The sequence below is a fragment of the Crinia signifera genome, chromosome 3 (assembly GCF_055691185.1).
Source record: "Crinia signifera chromosome 3, ASM5569118v1, whole genome shotgun sequence".
Lineage (NCBI taxonomy): Eukaryota > Metazoa > Chordata > Amphibia > Anura > Myobatrachidae > Crinia > Crinia signifera.
The window spans coordinates 216,092,939-216,117,319 of record NC_139219.1 but is presented as its reverse complement, the minus strand read 5'-3'; the positions used below and the strand labels follow the sequence as shown (position 1 = coordinate 216,117,319).

Sequence of the window (24,381 nt, the reverse complement as noted above, 5' to 3'; positions counted from 1 at the left end):
AGGTGTGTAGTGATGTGGGTAATGCAGGTATGTAGTGATATGACAATGGTCTAGTACAATTAACAATGCAAAACACACATACTGTAATTGCTTGATGGGCACTTCTTTTAATGGAAAACTGTTCTAAAAAGCAAAAGTTTTTGGTAAGATGTATTGCTAGCGGCAGGGAGGTGTTCATAAGGGATAGCCCCCCATCACCTCTGCTCCAGCGATCGTACGCCGGAGCTCCCCTGACCACGCCGCTTCCCTAGCCGCCATTCATTTTACTGCAATGACGTAGGCAGCAGGCTCAGGTATGTTCAGGCGGCTTGGGGTCACTGCTGTGACTGGCGGCTGGGGCAGCGGCGGCAGGGGAGCTCTGACGTACAAATGCTGGAGCGAAGGTTAGAGGGGGGCTTGGGGGGGCTCCTACGATCTGTGGTGGGTTTTGTTGGGGCAGGAAAAACCTGCCCTGGTAGGTTTGTCCTGCCCCAGCAAAACCCACCACTCAAGGGGTTAATGGTGGCAATGGAAGGTAGCACACCCCTCCCCCAAACCAACCTGTGTGTTTGTTTTTGATATTTAAGGCGCTTGTATTAATAAAAGATATGCGTATAAGGACATGTAAAATAAAATGAAATGAAACCACATGCTTGCCTGCAAAGAAAGGGGGTTAGTGGTTAAAATGTTTACAGCTCCTTTTAGGAGTAAGTTATATTGGTGTTTGCGGTGGTTCCAGGGATCACGCATATGAATGCAAACCTACACTGTCCCTACAATACCTTTCCTCCGTTTTGTATGGACAGTGGTATGGTATTGTAGGGACAGTGTAGGTTTGCAGTCATATGCGTGATCCCCGCAAACACCAATATAACTTACTCCTAAAAGGAGCTGTAAAGATTTTAACCACTAACCCCCTTTCTTTGGAGGCAAGCATGTTGTTTCATTTCATTTTTTTTACATGTCCTTATACCCAAATCTTTTATTAATACAAGCGCCTTAAATATCAAAAATTACTGTCCATATCTAACTAAGGCTGCTGAAAACGCAAGCGCAGTGACATAACCCATCCAACCTGTGTGTTTGTAGTCTTCGATGGGCTGCTCCCTCCATGCGGAGACCATGGCAGGTGGGCGGGCTGAAGACACGGCGCAGCGGGCATGTGGGTTGGAGACAGGGCACTGCAGGCTTGACACAGCGGGGGTGAGTTGGAGGCTTGGTGTTCGGGCAGGAAGTTCAGTGCGACAGGCAGGCTGGAGGCTCGGGGGCAGACGCTGCAGCGTGACCTCAGACGTCACACTGTGCACAGCTGGGGATGGGGGCGGCTGCACACACAGTCGGACCGAGCGGCGAGCCAGGCAGCACACAGACGGGGGCGGGGGGCACGCACCGACTGCAGTGCACAGTACTAGACGGCTGTGGGGGGTAACAGCTTACAGACGGGCCCTGGCTGTGGCCAGGCTCTGGGGCCCTTCGGATCGCCGGGGCCCGTCACACATGTCCCCCTTGACCCCCCCTGTCGCCGGCCCTGGGTGTATGTCACCTCTATTATTAGGGGCTGTTCTTGCAGGTGTATATTGGTGGTTGTGGCATTTGCAATAACATTTTAATGGTTCACACTCACTTTATGATAAACGGGAAAATCAAAAGTTAGTAGTGTTAGTGTGTTGCCGCTGAAGATCACTTGTAGTGTTAGTGGTACTATAGAGTACTTTTGTTTTATACCACAAGTGCTAGTTGTGGATTATTAAACCTGGTATTTGAGCTGGAGTCCAGTATGTACTTTACATCTATTCCTAGGACATAAATAGACAGACTGTAAGCTCCTTGGAGCAGGGCCCTCTTCTCTCCTGTTTTTACAGGTCTCTTCTCTCACACTTCAATTACAGCTCTCTATTACTCAATGATCGTCCATAGCTGCAGCTCTTCTGATTGGTGTCATTCATATCTTCCTACGACAACGTGCCTCATAACTCCTTTGCCTCCATATTCCGCAGTGCTGTACAGAGAATATTTGAACATTCACATCGGTCCCTGATATCAATTAACAAAATTGTTCAGAATGTATGCAATCCTTTGCATAGGGCGTTGAAGCTAGTTCAATGAAATTGTTATCGATATTGTTCATAGACAATATTGCCTAATGTGTACTTAGCCTTAAGTATATCCAGATAGAAGGTGTTACCCACCTTGTATGACAAATACACAAAATGCGGGACTCATCTTAACTGTAATTTGGAGTTATGGTGTGTCCACACGGGCCAATGTGGTGGCCGCTGATTTTGATTTGATATTGGCAGCCACCGGGGCCTAGCTGGGTACCAGCATAAGCTGGCAGGGAGGGATGGGAGTGTGGTGAGGGCAGTGAGCAGCATGGCTCTTGTTCCGAGATAGTAGAGAGAGAATGTGCAGCACAGTCATTTCTACATTTGATTCCACTGTGTGTCAGTCTTTCTCATCTTAGAAACGGTTAAGTGTTTTGTAATGTCCTTTCTCTCCTCTTCCTCTGCTATGAAAGATTGGCTGTGTTGTGTGTACTAATTCTCCGATCCAGTATTTGGTGGTGAAGTGCACAATGTTCCCAGTCTTTTGCTACTGAATTGCTTAATTGAAGAATGCAATGACATAGGTTTTTATTATCTATATAAACTGAGACTAACATAAATTTGTCTTTTTAAACATTGTTTAAATGTTGTGTAAACACTCTGTGTTGTTATAATGAACACCTGCGGAAGACCGGGAGAACAGAACAATGAAAAGCCTAAAACATCCAGTAAAACACAAGGGCGAGCAGGACAGATTGTACACGCTTTATGTCACACCCTCACAGAATGATTCTCTGATTGTTGGTGATGTAGAGGCTGTGCAGTCTTCTGTATTAATGGAAATATGTAACTTAAAGCTCCATGCCCTCAGAGATTTTATTATATACAAAATTGCAGATTTAGGTTTTAATGAAAAGATGTGCACTCCATAACCTCTCGGCTCATGTGTCACGTGACTGTTGTTGCTATAGTATTCGCATGACACTTCACAGGCAAAGGTGGGCAATCTCAGCCCTTCAGGTCCCCTAACTAATTTTCCAGAGCACCTTGTGCACAGGTGTATTAATTAATACTTCTCACATTTTAAACTATGCAGTGACACATTCTAAGGAACAACAGCTGGTCTGAAGCCATGAACTGTTAGGGGACCTCAAGTACTACTAATAGAAGAGATTTTGAAGAGAAAGCAAAAGAAAACACTGCTATGTATTGTTGTACAGTAAACCAGATTGAGTTCTGCTTAAAAGCCACACACCATGGAAGCTTTTAGCAAATACTACATTTCAGAAAGGTGAAACCACTCCTAGCCTGGTCATGTACTTTTTATGAATACAAGAGCATTAACACATAAGTTTTTTCTAAGGACAATTGCAGAAGGTACACCCAGAATTCTGGACATTTAAGAAAACCTACTACTTTAAAGTTGTGACAAGATGGCTAAAGTTAGAACCAAAGTGCATTTGTGATATTAACAAAATAATAGTAGTTGATCCCGTTTAATAAATTGCCACGTGCAAGCCTCTATTCTTGTTGTTATTTATCCAGAGGGCCCTTGTTTCTTGCCCCAAAATAGTCTAGTACGTGATGAAATTCTGAAAATAGGCGCTCTCTATATAGACATAAATGACGATACGGAGATAAAAAAATTACTTCCCTTATCTGGTCGGGGAGTGGAGTATTTTTTCAAGAGTTTCTTCTTTCTTGCCCCAAAATGTCCGTCATATACCACTTACCTATTTATACTTATTATATGTTATCAAATCTAGGATTATCAACATTTCTGTTAGTGTGTGTAACACTTACCTTAACCCTTTGAGTGCCGAGTGAATTTGTCAAAATAGGTGTGAAAATTGCCAAGCAAACTTTTTTATTCGTCATAATGACCTGTGATGTAACCGTACATTGTAAATATATATATTTTTTACACAACAATTAATTCATTTGAATTTATATAACAAATGTGAGCAATTATGGCATTTTTAGCGGATATTTTTGAACATCTCTCGCAGAGATGTTGAAAATCAAAGGGGTTAAGGATCCCTATATGTATCTTAAAGATTACCTCCACAGAAAAGGTATCTGTCTCTCACCTTCTCTTTTCTGGATTTCCATTGACAACTGCAGGCCCAGTGAACATGCTATTATATGTGATTGGCTCATTGGCTGCACTGCCCACTCTGCTCAAATATACTGCTGTCAAAGTTACTGACATGGAGGTAACTTTTACGTTTTTAAAGTGTTTTCTTTTTAATAGCCTTGGATGTCCTTTTGTCATTTGTAAAGACTTAGGGATTATTCAAATAGCCCCAATAGTTTTTACAGGAGTGAAAAAACAGGGATAACTTCAAACTTTTCACCCATTAAATTTCAACCGTTAAATGATCTGTTCTAAGGTTTTAATGTATAGGGTAGAATTAATTTGTTAGATTGTACCTGATCTCCCATCTTAAGTGACAGAAGATCGTGGGGGGGGGGGGGGTGTCATATTCCAGTGATCAATTTTTTTTATTTGGGTGCATATTGCGTTCATTATGGTCAGGTTTAGCCATGTATTCGGGCATTTCAGCTCACCACCCAGGGGATAGCCAGCTGAAATGTTGGTGAATGACAATTGAATATTGCCTATAGAATCTGAGATAAGTTCCTGGACTAATGTGCACCAATGGTGCTAAAGGCTATTTAATGTGGGTGGTCATTTTTTTTACGCTCCTCTTTTGAGTCTGCTCAGTGGGCGGTTTTTAATCTATGGGCTGCAGCCCCCCAGGTAAAATCCTTCACTGTAGTGAAGCCAGATGCAGTCTGTAAGACTGCACTAGTTTCACTTTGACTTGCAGGAACTTCCTTTTGGAGGTGTTCCCTCCATCTGGGATGCCTCTATGGGCTGCTGCCATGGCAGCCCATAAAAATGGCAGTACCGAGGATGATATGTACCACACCCGGGACCATGAATATACTTCTATGGACTGCTTTCGAAGGCTGAGGGCCAGCAGATGCACATCACTGAAGAAGCTACTGCGGATGCGCTGGTCCCGTGATGGGGGCGGGACCAGCAGGCGGTGGGGACCTGAGGGCACTGATGGCAGGGACCAACAGAGGGGGGAGCGGCATCATGGCTGCCCCCCTCCTCCACAGAGATAAGAGCCCCCACTGCGGCTGCCTGGACATGCTTGGAAAAAATTACCAGTTAAGTGCAGCCTGTGAACTCACTTTGGGGAACAATTAGCTATACTTTACCAGGGCTAATTAAGTTTCCCCTTACATTGCTTAAAATGTATGGAAAAAATGAATTGCGGTATAAACCGGGTTTATGTATAAAGCTGCTAATGCATTCAATAAATCTGCCCCATCCCCTACCCTAAGGCCATGTAGCACTACTTTACATTCCTTCAGATCTGCTTTATCTCTACAGAAACTCCACTCATGCACTTACAGTATATAACAAACACCCCAAACACACTTTTAAGTGCTACCCAGATATAAATCCTATGCATGTATAATTAAATAAGAGTGTTAATCTAGCTGCATTGCCATCTCTACATTAGCGAGTTAGGGAGTAGGATTTTCCCCTACTTTTATATGCTATTTTCATTGATTTTACATGCCTCCAACTTGCTGCTTGTCCTCTGAATAAAACTCATTTTGCAGTTTCATTCCTCAGTGTTCCACGTATGCCCCTAAGAACTCCTATCATACATGCCTATCATGACCCGAAATCAATGTTACAGAGGTATCGATTGTGATGTCAGACAAGAAGGTCAGTGGGTGTGCTATCACAATGAGCGCAAGTGCTTCAGATATTCCTTTTATCATACAATTGGACTGTGACCCTGATGTATGATGCTGCAGCTGACCGTGACCCAGCATGTTTATGGAACCTCTTGGACAGAGTAGACAATGATTACCTGAACAATCTTAAATGAAGGCCAGTGTAATTCATTTTCTGATTGTATACCTTGTAATACTTTGGCTGGCGCTTCTTGGCATGTCTTGTTGGCCAGCCTATGTGATCTTGTATCTTTCCTAGGATCTTCTCTAGTATACATTGAAAAGGTAGTACAGTAGTTTAAAGATTCTGCCACCCAAATGCTTGGCTTTACTGTATATGTATGTATGTATGTATGTATGTATGTATGTATGTATGTATGTGTATATATATATATATATGTAGATTTTATCTATTATTTTTAAATAGCCCAGGCACCTCATCTTTCTAAAGCTGATTCATCCAACAACATAATGTGATACCCTCCCATGTAAAGTATTTCACAATCTCTTAAAAGTCCTTTTTTCACAGTATTTTGTAAATATCGAAATAAATGTTATGGAAATTTTAACCTTTGGTTTATGTATCCATACTTTGCTGTCTTATAAAGAAGTTTCCAATAATTCATTTGAAAAAAATAAAATAAAAAATGACACCATGGCCATTCATTTAGATAGAACTAGCTGAATACCCATGCTTCACTACAGAATTTCAAGGAACTTTAATTTTGAGGGACTTCCTGATAAACTAGGTTTTAAGTATTTCCTTCAGGCTGGAGAACGGCCAGGCTGTTCCATGACCTGATTCTGGAACAGGCAACATACAACTGGCCAAGGGAAAAGTAGTAACTCCTCAGATCCACACCAGCCATTTTCAAACTGTGCCCCATAGCAGACCTTTACCAGGAACTGCAGCTGTTTGATCTGGAAGTGGTAGCCTGATGGGATCAGGGGAATTCTCTGTATGAAGACCGTTTCTCCCTGGCAGACACTTCTGAATATTGTCACTTCAATGACATTTTTGTGCAGCCTGGTACCATTGCACAGTTTAGTTGGATTCAAGTTGCGTGAAAGCATTACGGGGGCACCGGACTTGAGATACATGCGGTAGTATTCCGGGTGTGTTCAGAGTATGCAGAAACTCTACAGGGTAATGAATGGTGTCCTCAACCTCCATCATGTCATTAACCCTTTGGGGGTGGAATTTTGAGAAATCCTTTCTTAGTGGGTGCCTACATCACAAAGGAAATCTACGGTCCATATTTCAAGTTCCTAGTCCTCATGGTTCCGGAGATTTTATCAGTGAATCAGTCAGTGGTATTTTTTTTAAATATGTAGATAGCATTGCTTCCCATGTATCAAGGTAGATCATGCCAAAAGTTGATTTCTCACATTGCACTGGTACAGCTGTTCAGAATAACTGGGTCACCTGGTGGCCCAATTAATGTGGTTGGATACATATGTTTACCGCAAAACAAGGTAGTTTATATTCATGAGATTTACAGACAATACAGGTTTTGAAATCAGGCCGGCTTAGTGATATTGTGTAACGGTAGTTATTTCAGTGATTAAAGGAAACTTCTCATTAGCCCATGCACTTTATACACCTTGACATATTATAAATGCTTATCTAGACCAAAGTCCAAGGAAGTAGCACCAGGGAGGACATCAAGTGACTTCAATCATCGATCTGTCAGATATTTATCGTTTTTGTTCCATTCAACTCTTTTTAAACGTACTCACTTAGTAAGAAGTCAATTGAAAGCAGTTGATATTGCTAATGTGGCGGACTCCCCCATATAACATCATTTTTGCAAGTGTCACACCCTGTATTGGATCCCATGACCCTACTGGAAACAGACACCTTACTGAATGAGCTATTTGGGGGAGGGGGGGGGGCGCACCATTACTTATCACTTATCTTGCCTCCGGGCAACTGGGATAATCTTATGCCACTGTGCTGCACCATACATATAGCACATATTAGAACAATACAGGGTACACAGGAATTATCAGAACCGTAACAGCAGAACTAGAACAGAGCACAGGTAACAATTAGCAGCACAATTCTTTATACACAATACAGCTAAGCTGTAGGGAAGCAGGGAAGTTGTCTGTGGTAGAGATGAATGAACACAGGTGAGAAGAGATGCGGGTATAGGTGACAGGTGAGTAAGAGAGCTGTAAATGAAATGCCAGAAGGGGGAAGAGAGCCCTGCTCTAAGGAGCTTACATCTACAGCACTTGAAGTTGCTTGCAAACCTTTTTGCGAACCTTGACCTAGCACCGAATTCTGAATAAGCGTGAGTATATGTGCTCCTGATAAAATTAGTTATTTCCTTCCTTCCTTCCTTCCTTAAACAACTTTTACCCTTACATTTGGTATCAAACCCGTAGGTTGACATACCACAACTTTAACAATTAGGGCGAGATGTACCCCCGTTTTACCGCATTTTCCTATGTACTATTACCCGGCCGCACCGTTATTGCAGGGCAGGGTATCGCCACCTTTGGGTGGCGATACCTTATAGAAGCCTATGGGCTTCTTTTCACCGCCCGCCGCCTCGCCGACCCCCCCCCCCCTCTCCCCCTCCCTTAGGCTTACCTTCTTGCCTTTCCTCCTGGACCCCGGAAGGTAAGCCCTTCCTCCCCCTATCAACGCAGCCGGACGTCCTTCTGGCTGCAGGGGGAGGAGGAGGCGCCGGGGACAGCCTGCTTAGCTGTCCCCGGCGTGTAGGCAGCAGAAGCCGGCTGGGAGGTGACGGAGACCCCCCGCAGACCAGAGTACAGGTATCGCGGGGGGGCTCCGTTACTGCACCGCGATGCCAGCCGCATATGTTAGTACATATGCGCTATCATCGTGGCAGGGGGGGGGGGGGCGCGAAGGGCGGCGATGTATTTTAATACATCTCGCCCTTAGGATTCTAATTTGGGTACCCTGACATGGGAATGCTGATTTGGATGTGGACCTGGACCCGCCATGCCATGCAATGACGCTTCTGTTTTCCTTCTCCTCTTATTAACAACCAAGACTTGGGCTTTTCTTTTGTATACAAAGACCTTTATTCGAGTATTGTATTGATCGATTGTATCTCCATGTTTTGACAATCGTTTTTTTTTTTCATATTCTTTCTTTCATGTATTGAATTTTGTACCTTATGCACACAATGATTGTACTGATCTTCTGCTGTAATACCTACTGTAAAATCTTGCACCTGTGGGAAGAAACCTGCTGCTCAAGACTCCTAGTTGAATCTGCCTCTATTTTTGAATGTGCTCCATCTTCTTTAGTGTACCACTTCTGCTTGTGTATGGATGCAATCCGCACAGACTGTTGGTATATTATTTACATGCTCCTGTATTGTAGGACTAGATGGGCCGTGCGAAAATTTTGTATGCGAACAAAACTGATCATCATAGCCATGCCATATAGACGTATCCAGGGAAAGAACACTAGGGTGTTAATTTTTAAACGAACAATGCAATGTGCAATGCTAAATGAACAATTCGCCAGAAGCGGAGAACTTCATCTTTAAAATGGTACTTCATTTATCGATTTTGGTGAAATATAAGGGAGAATAATGGATCGTCACCAAAAATCACCTTCTTGAAAAAATCTGTATGATAGTGGCATGGACAGGAAATGGCCTAGTCTGTCTGATACAGATGCCTTACTGATCCTTTGTGTATTATGAGGGTTTAGGTTAACCGGAGATACCATGCTCACCTAGAAATGGCTCCACAGGCTGTTCTGTTCCTTTTGTTATATGCTATTAATATGAATCTGAGAGGGAAGTGTTTCAACCCTTCTAAAGAGGTCAAGTTGTGGTATTACCCATCAGATTCTAGTATAGTCTATAATTTCATAGGTGGAATTTGGACATTATGGGAATGCTTCCACTTGTTCTTTAGAAGCTTTGATACATCTCCTGTGTGTTCCTGTTTATGATATAATAGCAGCTTCATTCTGTTGAGTGCACCTGTAACCACTGCTGTCTACACCTATTATATGGCTATTACTGTATATGGTTTTTTAATGCCATTTTACACATCCATGCCAGTGTAGACCAGGCCTCACTGGGACTTTCCCTAGCATGCTGCTCCTCTATTCTCTGTACCGGCACCACCACACTGCAGCTCATATACATGGTGTGGGTGAGGGATATGTAAAGCTGATGGCTTATAAAGTGTATAACATAACATGCATAATTGGCATATATAGTAAATATATATATCTGTGAGGCCATCATCTATAGCATTATTGCACAAGGGGTGGTACCATCACACACTGTCTGCCTGTCTCACTGCTTGTCCTCTAAGAATGTTGATCATCTACTGTGTGTACTCTTAGTGGCTTTTGCTTTTTTCAGTCTTCTGCGTGCACTCTCAGCGGCTAGTGCTCTCTCGTATTGGGGAGGACTGGATATTTCTAATTCTTCTGGGTTTACTGATGGCTCTGGTGAGCTGGGTCATGGACTTCACAATTGCTGTTTGTTTACAAGGTGAGAAATCATTACGATGCCTCTGTCCTTCAATATCCGCCTGCTTCTTAGCAGCTGGTTTATGGTCATTGGAAGAAGTTACTTAATATTCAGAAGGAAATGTCTTCACTTTGCTAAAAGACTTCACTACTGACTCATCACACTGAGTCATTATCGCTGTAAGATCGCTAAAGAGTCCCATATATGTTTCAGCTTTTTTTTATCCACTTAGGCCCATTTTCGATCTGATTGGCCAGAAATTATATAATGTGCTTGACCGAAAAAGCTGCCAGTCCTGATGTACGTCTAATGAAGACATCAGGGGCCAAATGTAAAGGTCTATACACACTGGACCCCCAGCGTGTATGATCGCTGCGGGAATAGTCGCTCATTGCATACACACTGAGCGGCTTTCCCCCTGACCAGCGCTGTCAGCGGGGGGGGGGGGGTTACGTGAAAGTCGCCCAGTGTGTATGGGCCTTAATAGGGTGTGCAAGATTTTGGGAGAGTGTTCCCATTTTTTTAAAGCGGCAATCATTTACACTGAAAAAACAAGTTGATTTTGCCATGTAATTGATTGCTGCTTTAAAAAAATGGATTTTCCAAAATCTCCCACTTTCTAAATCTCTCACCCTATTACATTTGGCCCCAGATATCTGTCGGAAAGGGTTATTATTGCATTTGGGCTGTACTGCATCTGACCATATCCTTACAGCTTCACTAATGGTGACCTTTCAGATCCACATTAGGCCTGAACCGACCATCTGAATGAATCACATATAAAGATGGCATTCAGTCGGGAGACCAAGTCCATTCTAGAAAGTTAGGGGATTCAATTTGGTTAAACAGGAAACTACTATATGCAAACAAAATGAGTGGTGTGGATTATTAGGTTGATCATAACTAGGTTGACAGTCATTAGGCCAACCGCCATTGGTCGACGGTAAAAAGGTTGACATAGGAAAACGTTTGATACATGAAAGGTCGACATGAGTTTTTCACAGTTTCTTGGTGTATATGCTGACATACATGGACCCCCAATTAGTGTAATGGGTACCTTACTTCACTTTGCACACTTTACCGTTCCCAATTGTAGTCCATGTGGATTGTAAAGTATGAACAAGTTATCTGCATGAAACAATCGACCTTTTCTTGTGTTGATCTTTTGTGAATGTCGACTTAGTGCATGTCTACCAATAGTGGTCCACCTAACAACCGGAAGCAAATGAGTCTCCTTCCTCCATTTCTATGATACACATCTTAATTGTCTTATTTTAAACCTCTGTCTGACTTTTTCATTTATTTTGCAGCTCACAAGTGGATGTACGGTGGTTTGGATAGTAATGTTTTCCTGCAGTACTTGGCTTGGGTCACGTATCCCGTCGTCCTCATCACTTTCTCTGCAGGATTCACACAGATCCTGGCACCTCAGGCAGTGGGTATGTGTGATGCCTCATGTCCTTGTTTCACAGACAGACAAATGCTATGACAGTAATGATACTGATGTGTAAGAGAAAGTAGCAGCTAACTGAGCAATCAGATAAATGTGCAATGTGCCATTTTCTTATTATCTGTATGGTTGGTTTTATATTTGTTTACATATTTAACGGTTACATATCCAAATGAATGCCAAAGTCCTCACTTCTGACCTACTGACTCCTTCTTGTGGCCAACAATTTATTTTATTTATTTATTTACAGTTTCTTATATATCGCAGCAGATTCCGTTGCGCTTTACAATTGTAGACAGTGATAAAACAAACTGGGTAACAACAGACAAACTTGGAGGTAGGAGGGCCCTGCTGCAAACTTACATCTATAGGGACATAGGAGGGGAATACAAGGACAGGCACCAGTAACAGTATAGCAGTCCCAACAAGTTACAAGTCCAGAAGCGAAGCTAAATAATACATAAGTGCCTCAGAGGGTTATGTGTGAGGTACTTCAATATGATAGGCTTGCCTGAAGAGGGGAGTTTTCAGGGAACGCTTGAAAGTTTAGAGGCTGGATTATAATAAATACTATAGCCAACACACAGCCATTCGTAATATACAGTATGAATACAAGCTGCTGTGACCTTTCATTAACATGAAAGCAAGGTTTTAATGTTTGTTAGCAAATTATCTAAAAGGATATGGGGCTACGTCATAACCGGTGTTCCCCAGGTATTCATATAGATCAGCCATAAGTATATGTAGTAAATTTCGACAACACAGAGGAAGGCTGCCATGAAAGGAAAAGGGTCACCAGTTAGACAGCACGGAAACTGCATTAAGAATAAAAATCCAATTTCTTGGAGCTGCTGCCATGGCCAAACTAATACATTTGGTTTGCGTTTCTATACAAGTGTTGCATCAGTAGTGTGCTATGTAGCAAAACCCATTGGCACAAACTGCTCTCTTGCAATCAGTGTTAGTGTATGTCTGTGCCGCCAACATGGCTTAGCCCTTGTGCTAACTGGCCTGCTGTCTCTCAGGTTCTGGCATACCAGAGATGAAGACAATTCTGCGTGGTGTGGTACTGAAGGAATATCTTACTCTGAAGACATTCATTGCCAAAGTGATTGGACTGACCTGTGCCCTTGGGAGCGGAATGCCACTAGGAAAAGAAGTGAGTATGGGATCCCTTCAGGGGGATTTGTAAATCTTTTCAATTTCACGTGTTGGAATCAGAAGATCTACCATGTGTATGGTTTATGTTCGAAACGTTGCTGATATCAGGGTTAAAGTGGAGTGGAACGTCCCTACCGGTCCACCTTACCATGCCACAGCAGTGCCATGGCTGCCTGATTGAAGAAGACTGCAGTGATTGTGTGCCATGTTGCTAGCCGACAACTCTGATATCAATGGATGTAGTGAGCAGGCAGTCCTAAATGGTGAGCACCTCTCCTAGCCCTACCTCTCTTAATTCCCCTCTGAGTAATGCGGTGGTGGTAATGAGAGGACACAGTGATGCCATAGTTGCGTGTATACCTTTTTTTGCCTTGGGAAGAGGAGCCACCGGGCAGCACCAAGTAAGAAAGATCATAGGAACCTTGCAGACGCCTAAATCTGTGACCGGTTGCAAGTAGAGGTGCATAACCTGTAGGTAAGAAATAGCCACCTGAGGGAAAATAAGAATAGAGACCACTGCCCATTTAAATGACTTGCCGACGACCGCACAGATTTCGAACATAAAAAATAGTGGGAGGCTCCCCTGATAGCTACCAACCAGCCCTTGGCATTGAAGCCTTATATGGCATAAAAAAAAATCGGTACTATGTTATTTTGGCGCCCTCTATAGTTAATACGCTCATACCCCCAATATCCATGTCAGCATGGAGTTGACTTTGGAGTTGACTTTATATAGTGTGGCGAGCGCACCGAGCCTGAAGCGTGGCGAGGGGACGTGGAAAACTAAGCAAATAGCTTAGCTTAGTGTGCGCCCAACTGACATATAAGTACCAAAAAATCAAGGGGACAAAGAGCGAGGTCCCCCCCCCCCACACACATTTTCCCATACCTACCACTATACTGTACTTCTAGGATATTTTTTAAAACATCAAATTGATATTTTGTAAATGCTGTATTCATAAATGAAAAACCACTTTAAATCTGCAGTGATTGCCATTGGTCTGCAATGCAAAACTTTGCAAAATTATCTTTTGCGGTATTAAAAATGCGGTTTATACGGTGAGGATGGCTTTTTTACCAGATTCCCTGAAAAGAAGTGAAACAAATGCAGCGAGCCCTCTGCATATAGTGGTGAACCTCATCGTTTTGACAGCCGTACTCGCTGATTCCACCTCGTTGAAAAGACCTAGTGAGGTGGAAATGGCGAGTGCGAAGGAGGGGGGGGGGGGCGTTGGGAGTTTAAATACTGACCCGTGAGCTATCTGCACTGTTCGCCGTCCTAGCTCGCCATATAGCATAGAATACACCCCAATGTATCCAAAAGGCTTATTAATGAGACACCTGGGGGTGCAGTCATGTATATAGTACATGTACTGTACATTCCTACTATTCAGGCTGCCATTGCTTGGATAAATGGAAAACTGTTTCGTATTTTCTTTCACTTTATGTAATAATAAAAAGATGTAGATTCTGCTGTGATGCCTCAATTAGTATTTTACATACAGATCACAAAGCCAATTTGCATTATTCTGAAGTACTTAGTCATCAGCAATAAGTGAATTGCTGCTTCTGACCATGATTGTAGATGCAAATTAATTCTTAATGAGTTACAGCAAATCTTAAGACTGTACATTGTGTTTGACTGACTCGTGATCCTGTCCTGCATATTACTGTATATGTTTGTATATCATTTATATGTTTTCCTGAAATACTATTGTATGCAAAACTCATTTATAACAATGTTTATGTTTATTTGAGCTGAATGTGTTTAAATCAGCAATCTGCCAGGCACCACATGCAGTCCCTCATGTATCATGGAGCGGATTGGATCTGACACATCTCTTATCTCCTTAGGGCCCGTTTGTGCATGTTGCCAGTATGTGCGCTGCGCTGCTCAGCAAGTTCATGTCTCTATTTGGCGGAATCTATGAAGTGAGTACATAAGGTGATGCTGCCTGGTAGTTCTGTCATATGTGTAGCACAGCATTGCTCTCTCTGTGGTTTATCTTTCTCAGTGGAAATGAGACAGGAGGTTGGCATGGCTGATTATATGCTCTGTGTGACAGTCTCAGGCTTGTGTGGCAGGGTATATCTTGATCTGTTGACTTGTCTGTCACCATTTGAATCAGTTCCTGGGGAAGGTCTTTATCTTCCTGTGTGGCTGGCTGTTTATTGTAGCAAGGAGTAGCTGCACGTACGGTCTGTATTGTAATTAGGAACAATTTACTTTTATACAGCTGGATTTCTCATAGTGGTCTAATGAGTGTTCCTGAAGTCTCATATCTTCCTGTTACCCATTCTGTTCTATTGTGGAGGGAAAATGTGTCTTATGGTGTGTACACACGGTAAAGATATGCCGTGCTATGCGAGTCCCGATCAGATCATATAGGGACTCGCATAGCACGGCATACATGCAGTGGCACAATTTTGACTATATAGTGCAGATCTGCACTATATAGTCAATGCAACCAAGACTATCTGTCTTGCGATGCGATCCCCATGCGCTTTCACGTAAGCAGATCGTAAGGGTTAAAACCCTTGCAATCTGCATGCGATGCCAGCACGATGTTGACTATATCGTCAACATCGGAAGGCATATCTTACCGTGTGTACACACTATAACTTCAGACTGTCCTTAAAGTAAAAGTTTTAGGTTTCAACTGTTTTGTATTATTCAGTTTTCCTTTCCCGATTATGTTTGTTGCTGTTTTCCTTAGTAAATTGTGCTCACTGGAGCATATACAGGTGCGTACACGGGGCAATATGATCGCTGGCAATATATTGCTAGCAATATATTGCTCAGCAATCATATTGCCCCGTGTCCCGTTTTCATCTGCGACCAGAGATGGTCGCAGATAAAAATTTAAACACTGCGGGGTGAAGAGGCAGGGGATGTCGCTGGTCGGAGGAGCATGTTCCTCCGACCAGCGACCATTCAGGGGCTGAAAACGGGAGCGCGCACCCAGCGATTTATCGCTGGTGCACACTCCAATCACTGGCAATATGGTCGCTCAGCGACCATATTCCCAGCGATTTCAGCCCCTATCGCCCCCGTGTGTACACAGCATACGACTACAATGGCTCAGTGCTGTGCTCACTATTGCTGTACAGGACTATAGTACAACAGTTACAGTCTTGTAGTGCTGGTCTATATTGCGGTCCAATGCATGCTTTACTGTGTCATACTACAGGCCTGTTACAGCTTTTAAATGACGGGACTAGAGAACAGTCCCGTGTACTTTCTAGACTATAGAATTAGCATTGTGAATTTAAGTCTTGCAGTTGAGTGTTATGGCCCTCTAGCTCTGAACGGACTACTAATGGTGCAGTGCTCCTAACATTCCTTATAACTCCTTAGAATGAATCTCGTAACATTGAGATGTTGGCTGCAGCCTGTGCTGTTGGAGTTGGATGCTGCTTCGCTGCCCCCATTGGAGGTAAGAGTGTGTGTGGGTGGGAAGCATCTGGAGGAAGAACAAGTTGTCTTAAGGACTCTTGAAATTGGTTTAAGTGAACTGAAGGTGGGGGGCCCAAAGGTTATAATAAGTGTTCTTAAATTGTATGCGTGGGATTCCTCTAATTCTGTCATTATAGTTATGTAATGATCAGCTTGAAAGAAGACTTAAATCCACAAAGTTTAACTATTAACTAATTTCTCCTTATTTCCTATTGGTTCCCTAGAAGGGGAGACCTTTCCACTATGATGTCCAGTAAGTGTGTGTGATTGGCTTAATTACTCTCCATACAGTAACGATGACAGTCTGTATTTATGCTTGGCATAGCCTGTCACTGCTGCACAGCATTATCATCCAGTTCTAGCCTGTCTGTTACTCAGAGACAGTGGCATACCTAGAGTAGTGATCATTCTAGCACTCTGCATCTTCCAAAACCCATGCTGTTCCTCTTCTCTGCCTGGGGTGTCACTCTCTGCTGTGGTGCTTCTAGCACAGTGTTTTCTGTATTTCAGCACTAATATGCAGACCAGGGTGACCAACTCATCCCTTTAATCCGGGACACATATTAATTACACAGGTTCTGTGGCAGTTTAAAACCAGGTGAAATGGAGTCTTGAGGTGTGGCAGTTTAAAACCAGGTGAAAGCCAGCCACAGAACCTGTGTAATTAATATGTGTCCCGGATTAAAGGGATGAGTTGGTAACCCTAATGCAGACCAGAGCCACAGCAGAGATCGACACCCCAGGCAGGGAAGGGAAACTGCATGGGTTTTGACAGATGCAGGTGCTAGAATGAACACTAACAAGAGCAGGCCTGGCCAGCCTGTGGCTCTCCAGCTGTTGTGAAAGTACACATCCCAGCATGCCCTGCTACAGCTTTAGCATTCCATACTGGCAAAACTGTGGCAGGACTTGTAGTTTCACAACAGCTGGAGAGCCACAGGTTGGCCAGGCCTGCACTAGAGGCTCATGGCCACTATCAAACATCTGAATCCCTATTCTAAAGTTGCAATGACCAGGTTTGTATACAGCTCCCTTTGTCCAATATACATTAAGTTCCCTTTGTCTGTCTATGATTAATCTCCCATTATCCAGGACTTTGTTCAGGCCATTAGTACATATTCAGTACTAACTTTATTCCTAATATTATACAGTGTATACATATCCTTAATTCCTTGAAATTTACTGGTTTGAATGAATTCATAGTGAATAGTCCCAGAGATGGAAATAGCCGGCATGCTAATAGGCTGCATTGTTTAAATATCCAGTTGGGTGACACAGCTGCCAGTATGTGAGGTACTGTATCAGTTAGTCATCTTGTAACTATAAATGACTGGAGAAAATTACTATTGGGAGTTGTGTGAAAAGGACGTCACAGGGACATTTGGTAGTTACGGATAGTATTGTGCCTGGATCTTGGTCACTGGCCTCAGCTGTGACTGCTGTGGCCTCTCTTGCTACACGTATGCATGAATAACTTGGTGACAAAGAGTTGTATGTGACTAAACTACTTGTATTGCCCTCATGGAAGTGGACCCACACACCAATTGGTAAAACAGAGAATGCCTTCACATTACACAGATAACATTTTCTTTCTTTCAGTCTCGCTTTAGTCATTAGGCCGGTTTATTTTTAGAACATTGATTAATACTTGAAACATAGAATGCCCCCAAAACATCTTTTGCCAGAGTCTGTATAACAGCCATTAGTGTGTTTGCCTTAGTCTACAGACTTGTAAAGCCAACATGATCCAATTTGCATTAATGTGAAAACGGCGGGAATGATGTACTTCTTCAGATAACCATTATTGGATTACTTTAGGTATAGGAAAATAGACACAAAACTCATTTACCATCTTGCAATGTGCTGTTGCACAACCTGAAGGCAAATAATCAGGGTTTTGTAACATTCCATTTGTTTGGCCCATAGGCGAACAAATATGACCTCTTTACAGCGAATGCTTTTTTACTATATTGGGAGTCGTTTGAGAAATAAGAGAGAAAATGGTATCTGGCAGATTTGCGCTTTGTGTGGTGATGCATGTAAGATTTGTTTACGCTAATCACTTTTACCCATCTAGGAGTCCTGTTTAGCATTGAGGTCACCTCCACATTTTTTGCTGTGCGAAATTATTGGCGTGGTTTCTTTGCTGCAACCTTTAGTGCTTTCATATTCCGAGTCCTCGCGGTGTGGAACAAAGATGAAGGTAAGCATGGCCACTATTTGTGGGATAGTCAGAGGAGACAGTATGCCTGTAACACCGGGCTTGTGCTACATAATTTTCAAAGACTAAACTAGATCTCTATATTACAACCCTAGTGTGATGTAAAATTGGCTCCTTTGTGTTTGATGGTTTGCTCCCTGAATCTATACAGGGTTGTAACTAGGGGCCTTATTCTGATCTTATCGCAGTACAAATTTGTTCTCAAAATGGGCAAAGCCATGTGCACTGCAGGTGGGGCAGATGTAACATGTGAGAGTTAAATTTGGGTGGGGTGTGTTGAAACTGAAATCTAAATTGCAGTGTAAAAATATTGCAGCCAGTATTTACCCTGCACAGAAACAAAATAACTCACACAAATCTAACTCTCTCTATACATATTACATCTACCCCACGTGCAGTGCACATGGTTTTGCCCATTTTTAGAACAAATTTGTACTGCAATCAGATCTGAATAAGGGCCTAGGTCTGTTCTGTGCTCGGATGTGGGATAAATGATAGTGGTGCAGGAAAGTAGTATTTTAAGTTACTAGGACTACAGTATAGGGCTTAGAGAGATTTTGTATTCTTTTACGAGGCGCTAAAATTTCTAGTCATTGCCCTGACTACATGCATACAAATCCTGTCACAAGCATTGTGCACTGTATGCTGGGTTGTGTATATGTCAGAATGTGTCCACATGAAAACACAGAAACACTTCTAAGCCAGCTACACAAATGCCTATACTCCGTACTATTTTTCTGGAAAATTTAGATTCAGGAACTCTGGGAGGTATTTACAAAAACTTCTATCAATATATAGATAGAAGAAAAAAATAAAAAACTTATTTTATGGTAAGTACGTTTTGGCCTAGGACAGGTTCAGGAACCCAGATGAACGGAGTTCCTACTGGTTCCTGCTGAAAATAGCACTACCTATACTTATGCAGCATTGAGCTATGTCTTCACAGCATTAGTAATAAATGCAAAAGTGTCATTACCCTATTCACATGTAGTATAATGAAGTGTTCTACACAACAGGGAATAGTTGCGTGTGTTAGTATATGCAAGTGTCCTTTTCTATAAAACATGCACTGGAAGAAAACACACATCGATTGTTCACCACTTTTATCAATCAAGTTCTTAGCAAATAAGAGTCAATTATGGACAATGTAACAACACGCATGTGTCCATAGAAATGCAGCCTATGCAGCATTGGACGGAAGAGCAAATACCAGCTATAGTATATGCACACTGGGGACTATGACTATTAAACTAAGTATATGGATAGAGGCAGGAAGATTGCAAAGATGTGCACAACCCTGCATGATATAAACATGCATCCAGTTACAGATACATTTTGGTATAGAAATCTGAACATATATGCACCCCAAGCCTGGATTTACACCCATGCCTAAATAGGGTCCTGTGGAATATTGAAAGACCAGGCATGGGCAACCTATGGCTCTCCAGCTGTTGTGAAACTACACATCCCAGCATGCATTGCCACAGTTTTAGCATTCCATAATAGCAAAACTGTGGCAAGGCATGCTGGGACTGGTAGTTTTACAACAGCTGGAGAGAAACAGGTTGCCCATGCCTGGGATAGACTAAAGAGAAGGGCTTAAATGGTCAGACAGACTTAAATAATGCCAGTGTAATGATTTCAGAGTGAGTTTATAATTCATCCTTGAACCTAGTATATCCTAATATATGTTGTTAATTTGTAGTACAATATAAAACCTGAACCAAGCTCCAGAAGTAATGCAGTGTGAGTCTGACAGCAAGGGGTGCCGGTCAAACTCAGAGGGTTTTTTAAAGGGGCAATCATTCACAAGGCAAACCATGCTTTGTTAAACAATTGCCCCTTTAAAAAAAAACCTCAGAGGTTCATCCGGCATCCTGTGCAGCTGCCAAACTCGCACCACATAACATCTGGACCCATATTGGGATATATTTAATATATCCCTTACTATGGCTCAATACTAACATTGAACTATGAAAGTGACATTTAGCACAAAGACTGTATCTATTTCCTATGGGTATAACAGACACCGTTATCAATTGTTTATTTGGGTGATGTGTAATCTATCGTTAGCTGAATAATATACAGGTTGAGTATCCCTTATCCAAAATGCTCGGGACCAGGAGAATTTTGGATAACGGATTATTCCGTATTTCGGAATATTTTAATATTTCAATGATGTATTTTGAAGTATCTTGCATTTATGCTGTATAAACACATAATATACACACAAATATATTTTATTACCACATAAAATACACACAAATATATTTTAATTGTTCAAAAAACAAGGTTTCAAAACGTGAAACAAAATGTGTGTACTATCTCAGCACTGAATTTGAATGCCAAGCAATCATTGTCTTGCACATATATAGTGCCAGTTACATATCATGTCACCAGTAGTGCTGTTACAAATGTCCCCAGTGAGTTTTTAGCAAAAAAAAAAATTTTTTTCACTTTCTGGAATGTCCGTATTTCGGAATAATTCGGATAACGGATATTCGGATACCGGATACTCAACCTGTATTAGTGTCAAGAGCAAAAAAGAAAAGTAAAATACTTCTATTGCCCATGCTAGAAGTGTAAGTATTCTAGGTGTGAAATGCTGTGCCACGCATTGACTGTGCTGAGGTTGTGCTTCATGTCCTGGCTGCTTTTATTTCACAATATTTGCTGCCCTAATTAAAACCATGTCGCTGTGTTGGTCAGTGGAAGTTAGTGTCACGAGTTGTCATGTTATTAATTGCCAGAGGCGGAAGAATCACTGGAGCCAGCGCTTATGTGAGTCATTTGACCATGTTTTTTGTGCTGTCATTTCTCTGATGTTCATTCAGCTCTTTCTTGTTGTTTCTGTTTTAGAGACCATCACTGCATTATTTAAAACCAGTTTTCGTCTGGACTTTCCATTTGACCTGCAAGAACTTCCAGCGTTTGCTGTGATTGGGTCAGTGTCAGTCATTTAGTTAAGGCTACTTATCATTATTACAGATGAAGCCAGGCTCATCGGGTGTGCCAGCGAGGCATTTCTGGAGGCTGGCGAGCCGGCGCATGGGGTGTAATTTGCTGAGAATGGGGCGCGTGAGCATCGCAGACACATGCGCACCACAATTGCTGGTGCGCCTTGGAGTATGGCGTGCCGAGAGCCGGCTAGATGAGCCTGGCTCCTTCTGTATATCCACTATTAAACAAAGAGGGTGAAATGCATTATGTCTTCTAAAGAGGACAAGTACAGAATTTGTCCATAGCAACCGAGCAGCTTCTATACATAGAATGCACTTCAGAGGTGGATTTTCCACAAGGCAACCTAGACGTCTGCCTTAGGCTCAGCAGGTCCCAAGGGGTCCCATAGATACACAGAGGAGCATTGCGCTACTACAGTGTGACATCATGACATCACATGGGTCTGCTCACCCTCCCAAAGTCCCTTAGATGTCCTTTGATAGGGTAAAGAATGTTTGGACACACAACATGGTCCATACACTGTATGTGGGCGGTCACTTTACATGTCCAAAAGACCTAGAGTCTGATTCAGATTTTATGCAATGCTGATGTTCATGCAGCTGAGCATTTATCAGTAAACTGTGGACGCTCCAAGGTACACTATCGATGTCCCCTGCAATCTGCGACAAAAATATAGTGCTATGGATTGTCTGAGGAAGGGAGGCCCCAAACTGGTAATTTGCATAGGGCCCCATGAAGTCTAAATCCACCTCTGATGCGTGTGATCCATCTCATAAGGCTCTCGTTTGCTGCTAACAACTCAATTAGCTCTTTTCATGACTGTGTGTTTTATAGTCCTATCTTTTATACTGTAATTTTCAAATCAACCCTTAAACATTAGCTTCATTCCTCCCTGTCTTTATTACTTCTACACGCCTCTCAGCCCTAATGTCTTGTGGAGCCAACTATACAATTGGCTGTTATTGAAAGCACATTTGTTATTCTTGTGTAATATTAAGCCCACTCTGTCTGTAGACATCTGTATGAACAAAAGTGTTGTTGTGTGTGTGTGACTGGCCATTTCCTTGGATCTGCTAGGAATGTGAGCCAATCAGATCTGGCGAATGTCCTATATTGCCACATTTCCTATTTGTGTTTCCCCACCCGTTACTGCAGGAATTTACTTGAATATTCAGCTCCTTTTGGAAATGTTTATTTTCCCCCAAATCTTTAAGTCAGTGCTAAAAAACGAAACCCTGATATGCCTGTTACAGCCTCAGCATTCTGCTCCAGTCCTGACATAACATAACTTCTGAGGCATACCTTATGCTGCGTTCTCATTGCCGCCCCTGCAAAATCCTGGGTTTTTCTTGCCGGATTTTTGGTGGGGCACAGAGCTTCTCAGCTCAATAGACCCCCTTCATACTGCACCTCAGACCCGGGAATTTCCCATGTCTGCCCATTTCACACTGCTTTCCATGGTCTGCCTTCCAACAAGTGTGTGAAATTTGATTAGGTGTTGGGAAATTTGTACAAATTGCTGTGATTGGCTGTTTAAAAAACAGCTTTTATTGGCTGGCTGTCACATATCACATGATTTCATCCCCCAATGAACTTGCTTTTTTGCATTTTGTGAGAAAAACCTGGGTCTGTGCTGTTCACACTGCCATACACCCGTGTATTACTCAGGAAAAACCCTGCAAAAAACCCGTGTCTAATTCCCAGGGCATAACACCCAGGAATTTCACAAAGACCCTTTCACACTGAGACAGGACATGGGAAATTACTGCTTGCCCTGGCAAATACCCGTTTTTTTGCGGCAGTGAGAACGGGGTATTATAGTCAGCATAGGAACTCCCTTAGCGGAATACGTCACTAGGTCAACAACGGTTTTACTGAGCTGAAATGTGCCGACAGGCGATATTCACTAGGGCGTGGTGGGAGAATAAAATAGTGCCTGAAGCATGCAGAGTACAGCAAGCAATGCGAGGGGACACAGTGCTATGTTTTAGTGTCCATGTCGACTGTGTTGAAATTCGGGACATTAAAAAAAAAAGGTAAAAAAAACCATGTCGACCTTTTGACTGTTGACCTTCCCCATGTTGACCTAATGCTTGTGTCAGCCTAATGACCATGTCCACCTTCCTGCATGTCGACCTTATGTTTGTCGACCTAGTTGCTGTCTATCCTATGATCCATACCCCCCTTAGCCACCCCAACTGTTTCCTCCTCTCTCTGTGTAATATCAGAGACATACTGGCTGTGCTGGGACCATAGGCAATATAAATATAAAACCACACTAGTGTTATTTAGTCTTATATTTGGATAAAAACCAGAACTTCTAAAATGTCACCAGATTATACAGGCCTGTCCATGTCATATTAGCCTTAAGTCACATCTAACTATGCAAAAAAAAAGCGTTTTTGAAAGCCTGGATTTGCTGTGAAGCTGCGAGCCTGGCTGTATGGATGCTGGTCCTAGTAAGAGCACTCACAGTCCGTATTAGGTCTGTTAGCGAGGAGGTAAGCAAAAAAAGAAACTATCTGGCAACATTCCTTACAGGTGAGTAGATGTAGAAACGGATTCAGTACGGAATCCCGGCGGTCGGGATCCCGGCGTTCAGAATCCCGACGCCGGAATCCCGACAGCCGAAATGCCGACAAGGGGGGGACGTGGATCGCCCCCCCCTTGCGGGCTCGCTGCGCTCGCCAGGCAGCGGGCCCGGTGCCTCGCTACGCTCGGCACACTAATTTATTCTCCCTCCAGGGATGTCGTGGACACCCACGGAGGGAGAATGTGTCGGTATTCCGGCGTCGGGATTCTGAACGCCGGGATCCCGACCGCCGGGATATTAACTGCATCCCGTAGAAACAAATGAAGCAAAT

The 24,381-nt window shown here is 42.8% G+C and overlaps 1 protein-coding gene across 4 annotated transcripts in view; it reads left to right on the top strand.

Annotated features, from left to right (window-relative positions):
* Nucleotides 1–24,381, top strand: part of CLCN2 (chloride voltage-gated channel 2) — a 123,825-nt gene that overhangs the window by 71,115 nt on the left and 28,329 nt on the right. For 3 of the 4 annotated variants that reach the window (XM_083177416.1, XM_083177415.1, XM_083177417.1), the window contains exons 3-9: nucleotides 10,157–10,288; nucleotides 11,578–11,706; nucleotides 12,743–12,876; nucleotides 14,733–14,810; nucleotides 16,237–16,315; nucleotides 18,413–18,538; nucleotides 21,416–21,500. In XM_083177416.1, the coding sequence (XP_083033542.1) occupies nucleotides 10,157–10,288; nucleotides 11,578–11,706; nucleotides 12,743–12,876; nucleotides 14,733–14,810; nucleotides 16,237–16,315; nucleotides 18,413–18,538; nucleotides 21,416–21,500 (763 nt within the window). The remainder of the gene's footprint in view (nucleotides 1–10,156; nucleotides 10,289–11,577; nucleotides 11,707–12,742; nucleotides 12,877–14,732; nucleotides 14,811–16,236; nucleotides 16,316–18,412; nucleotides 18,539–21,415; nucleotides 21,501–24,381) is intronic. The other variant, XM_083177418.1, reaches the window with a different exon arrangement.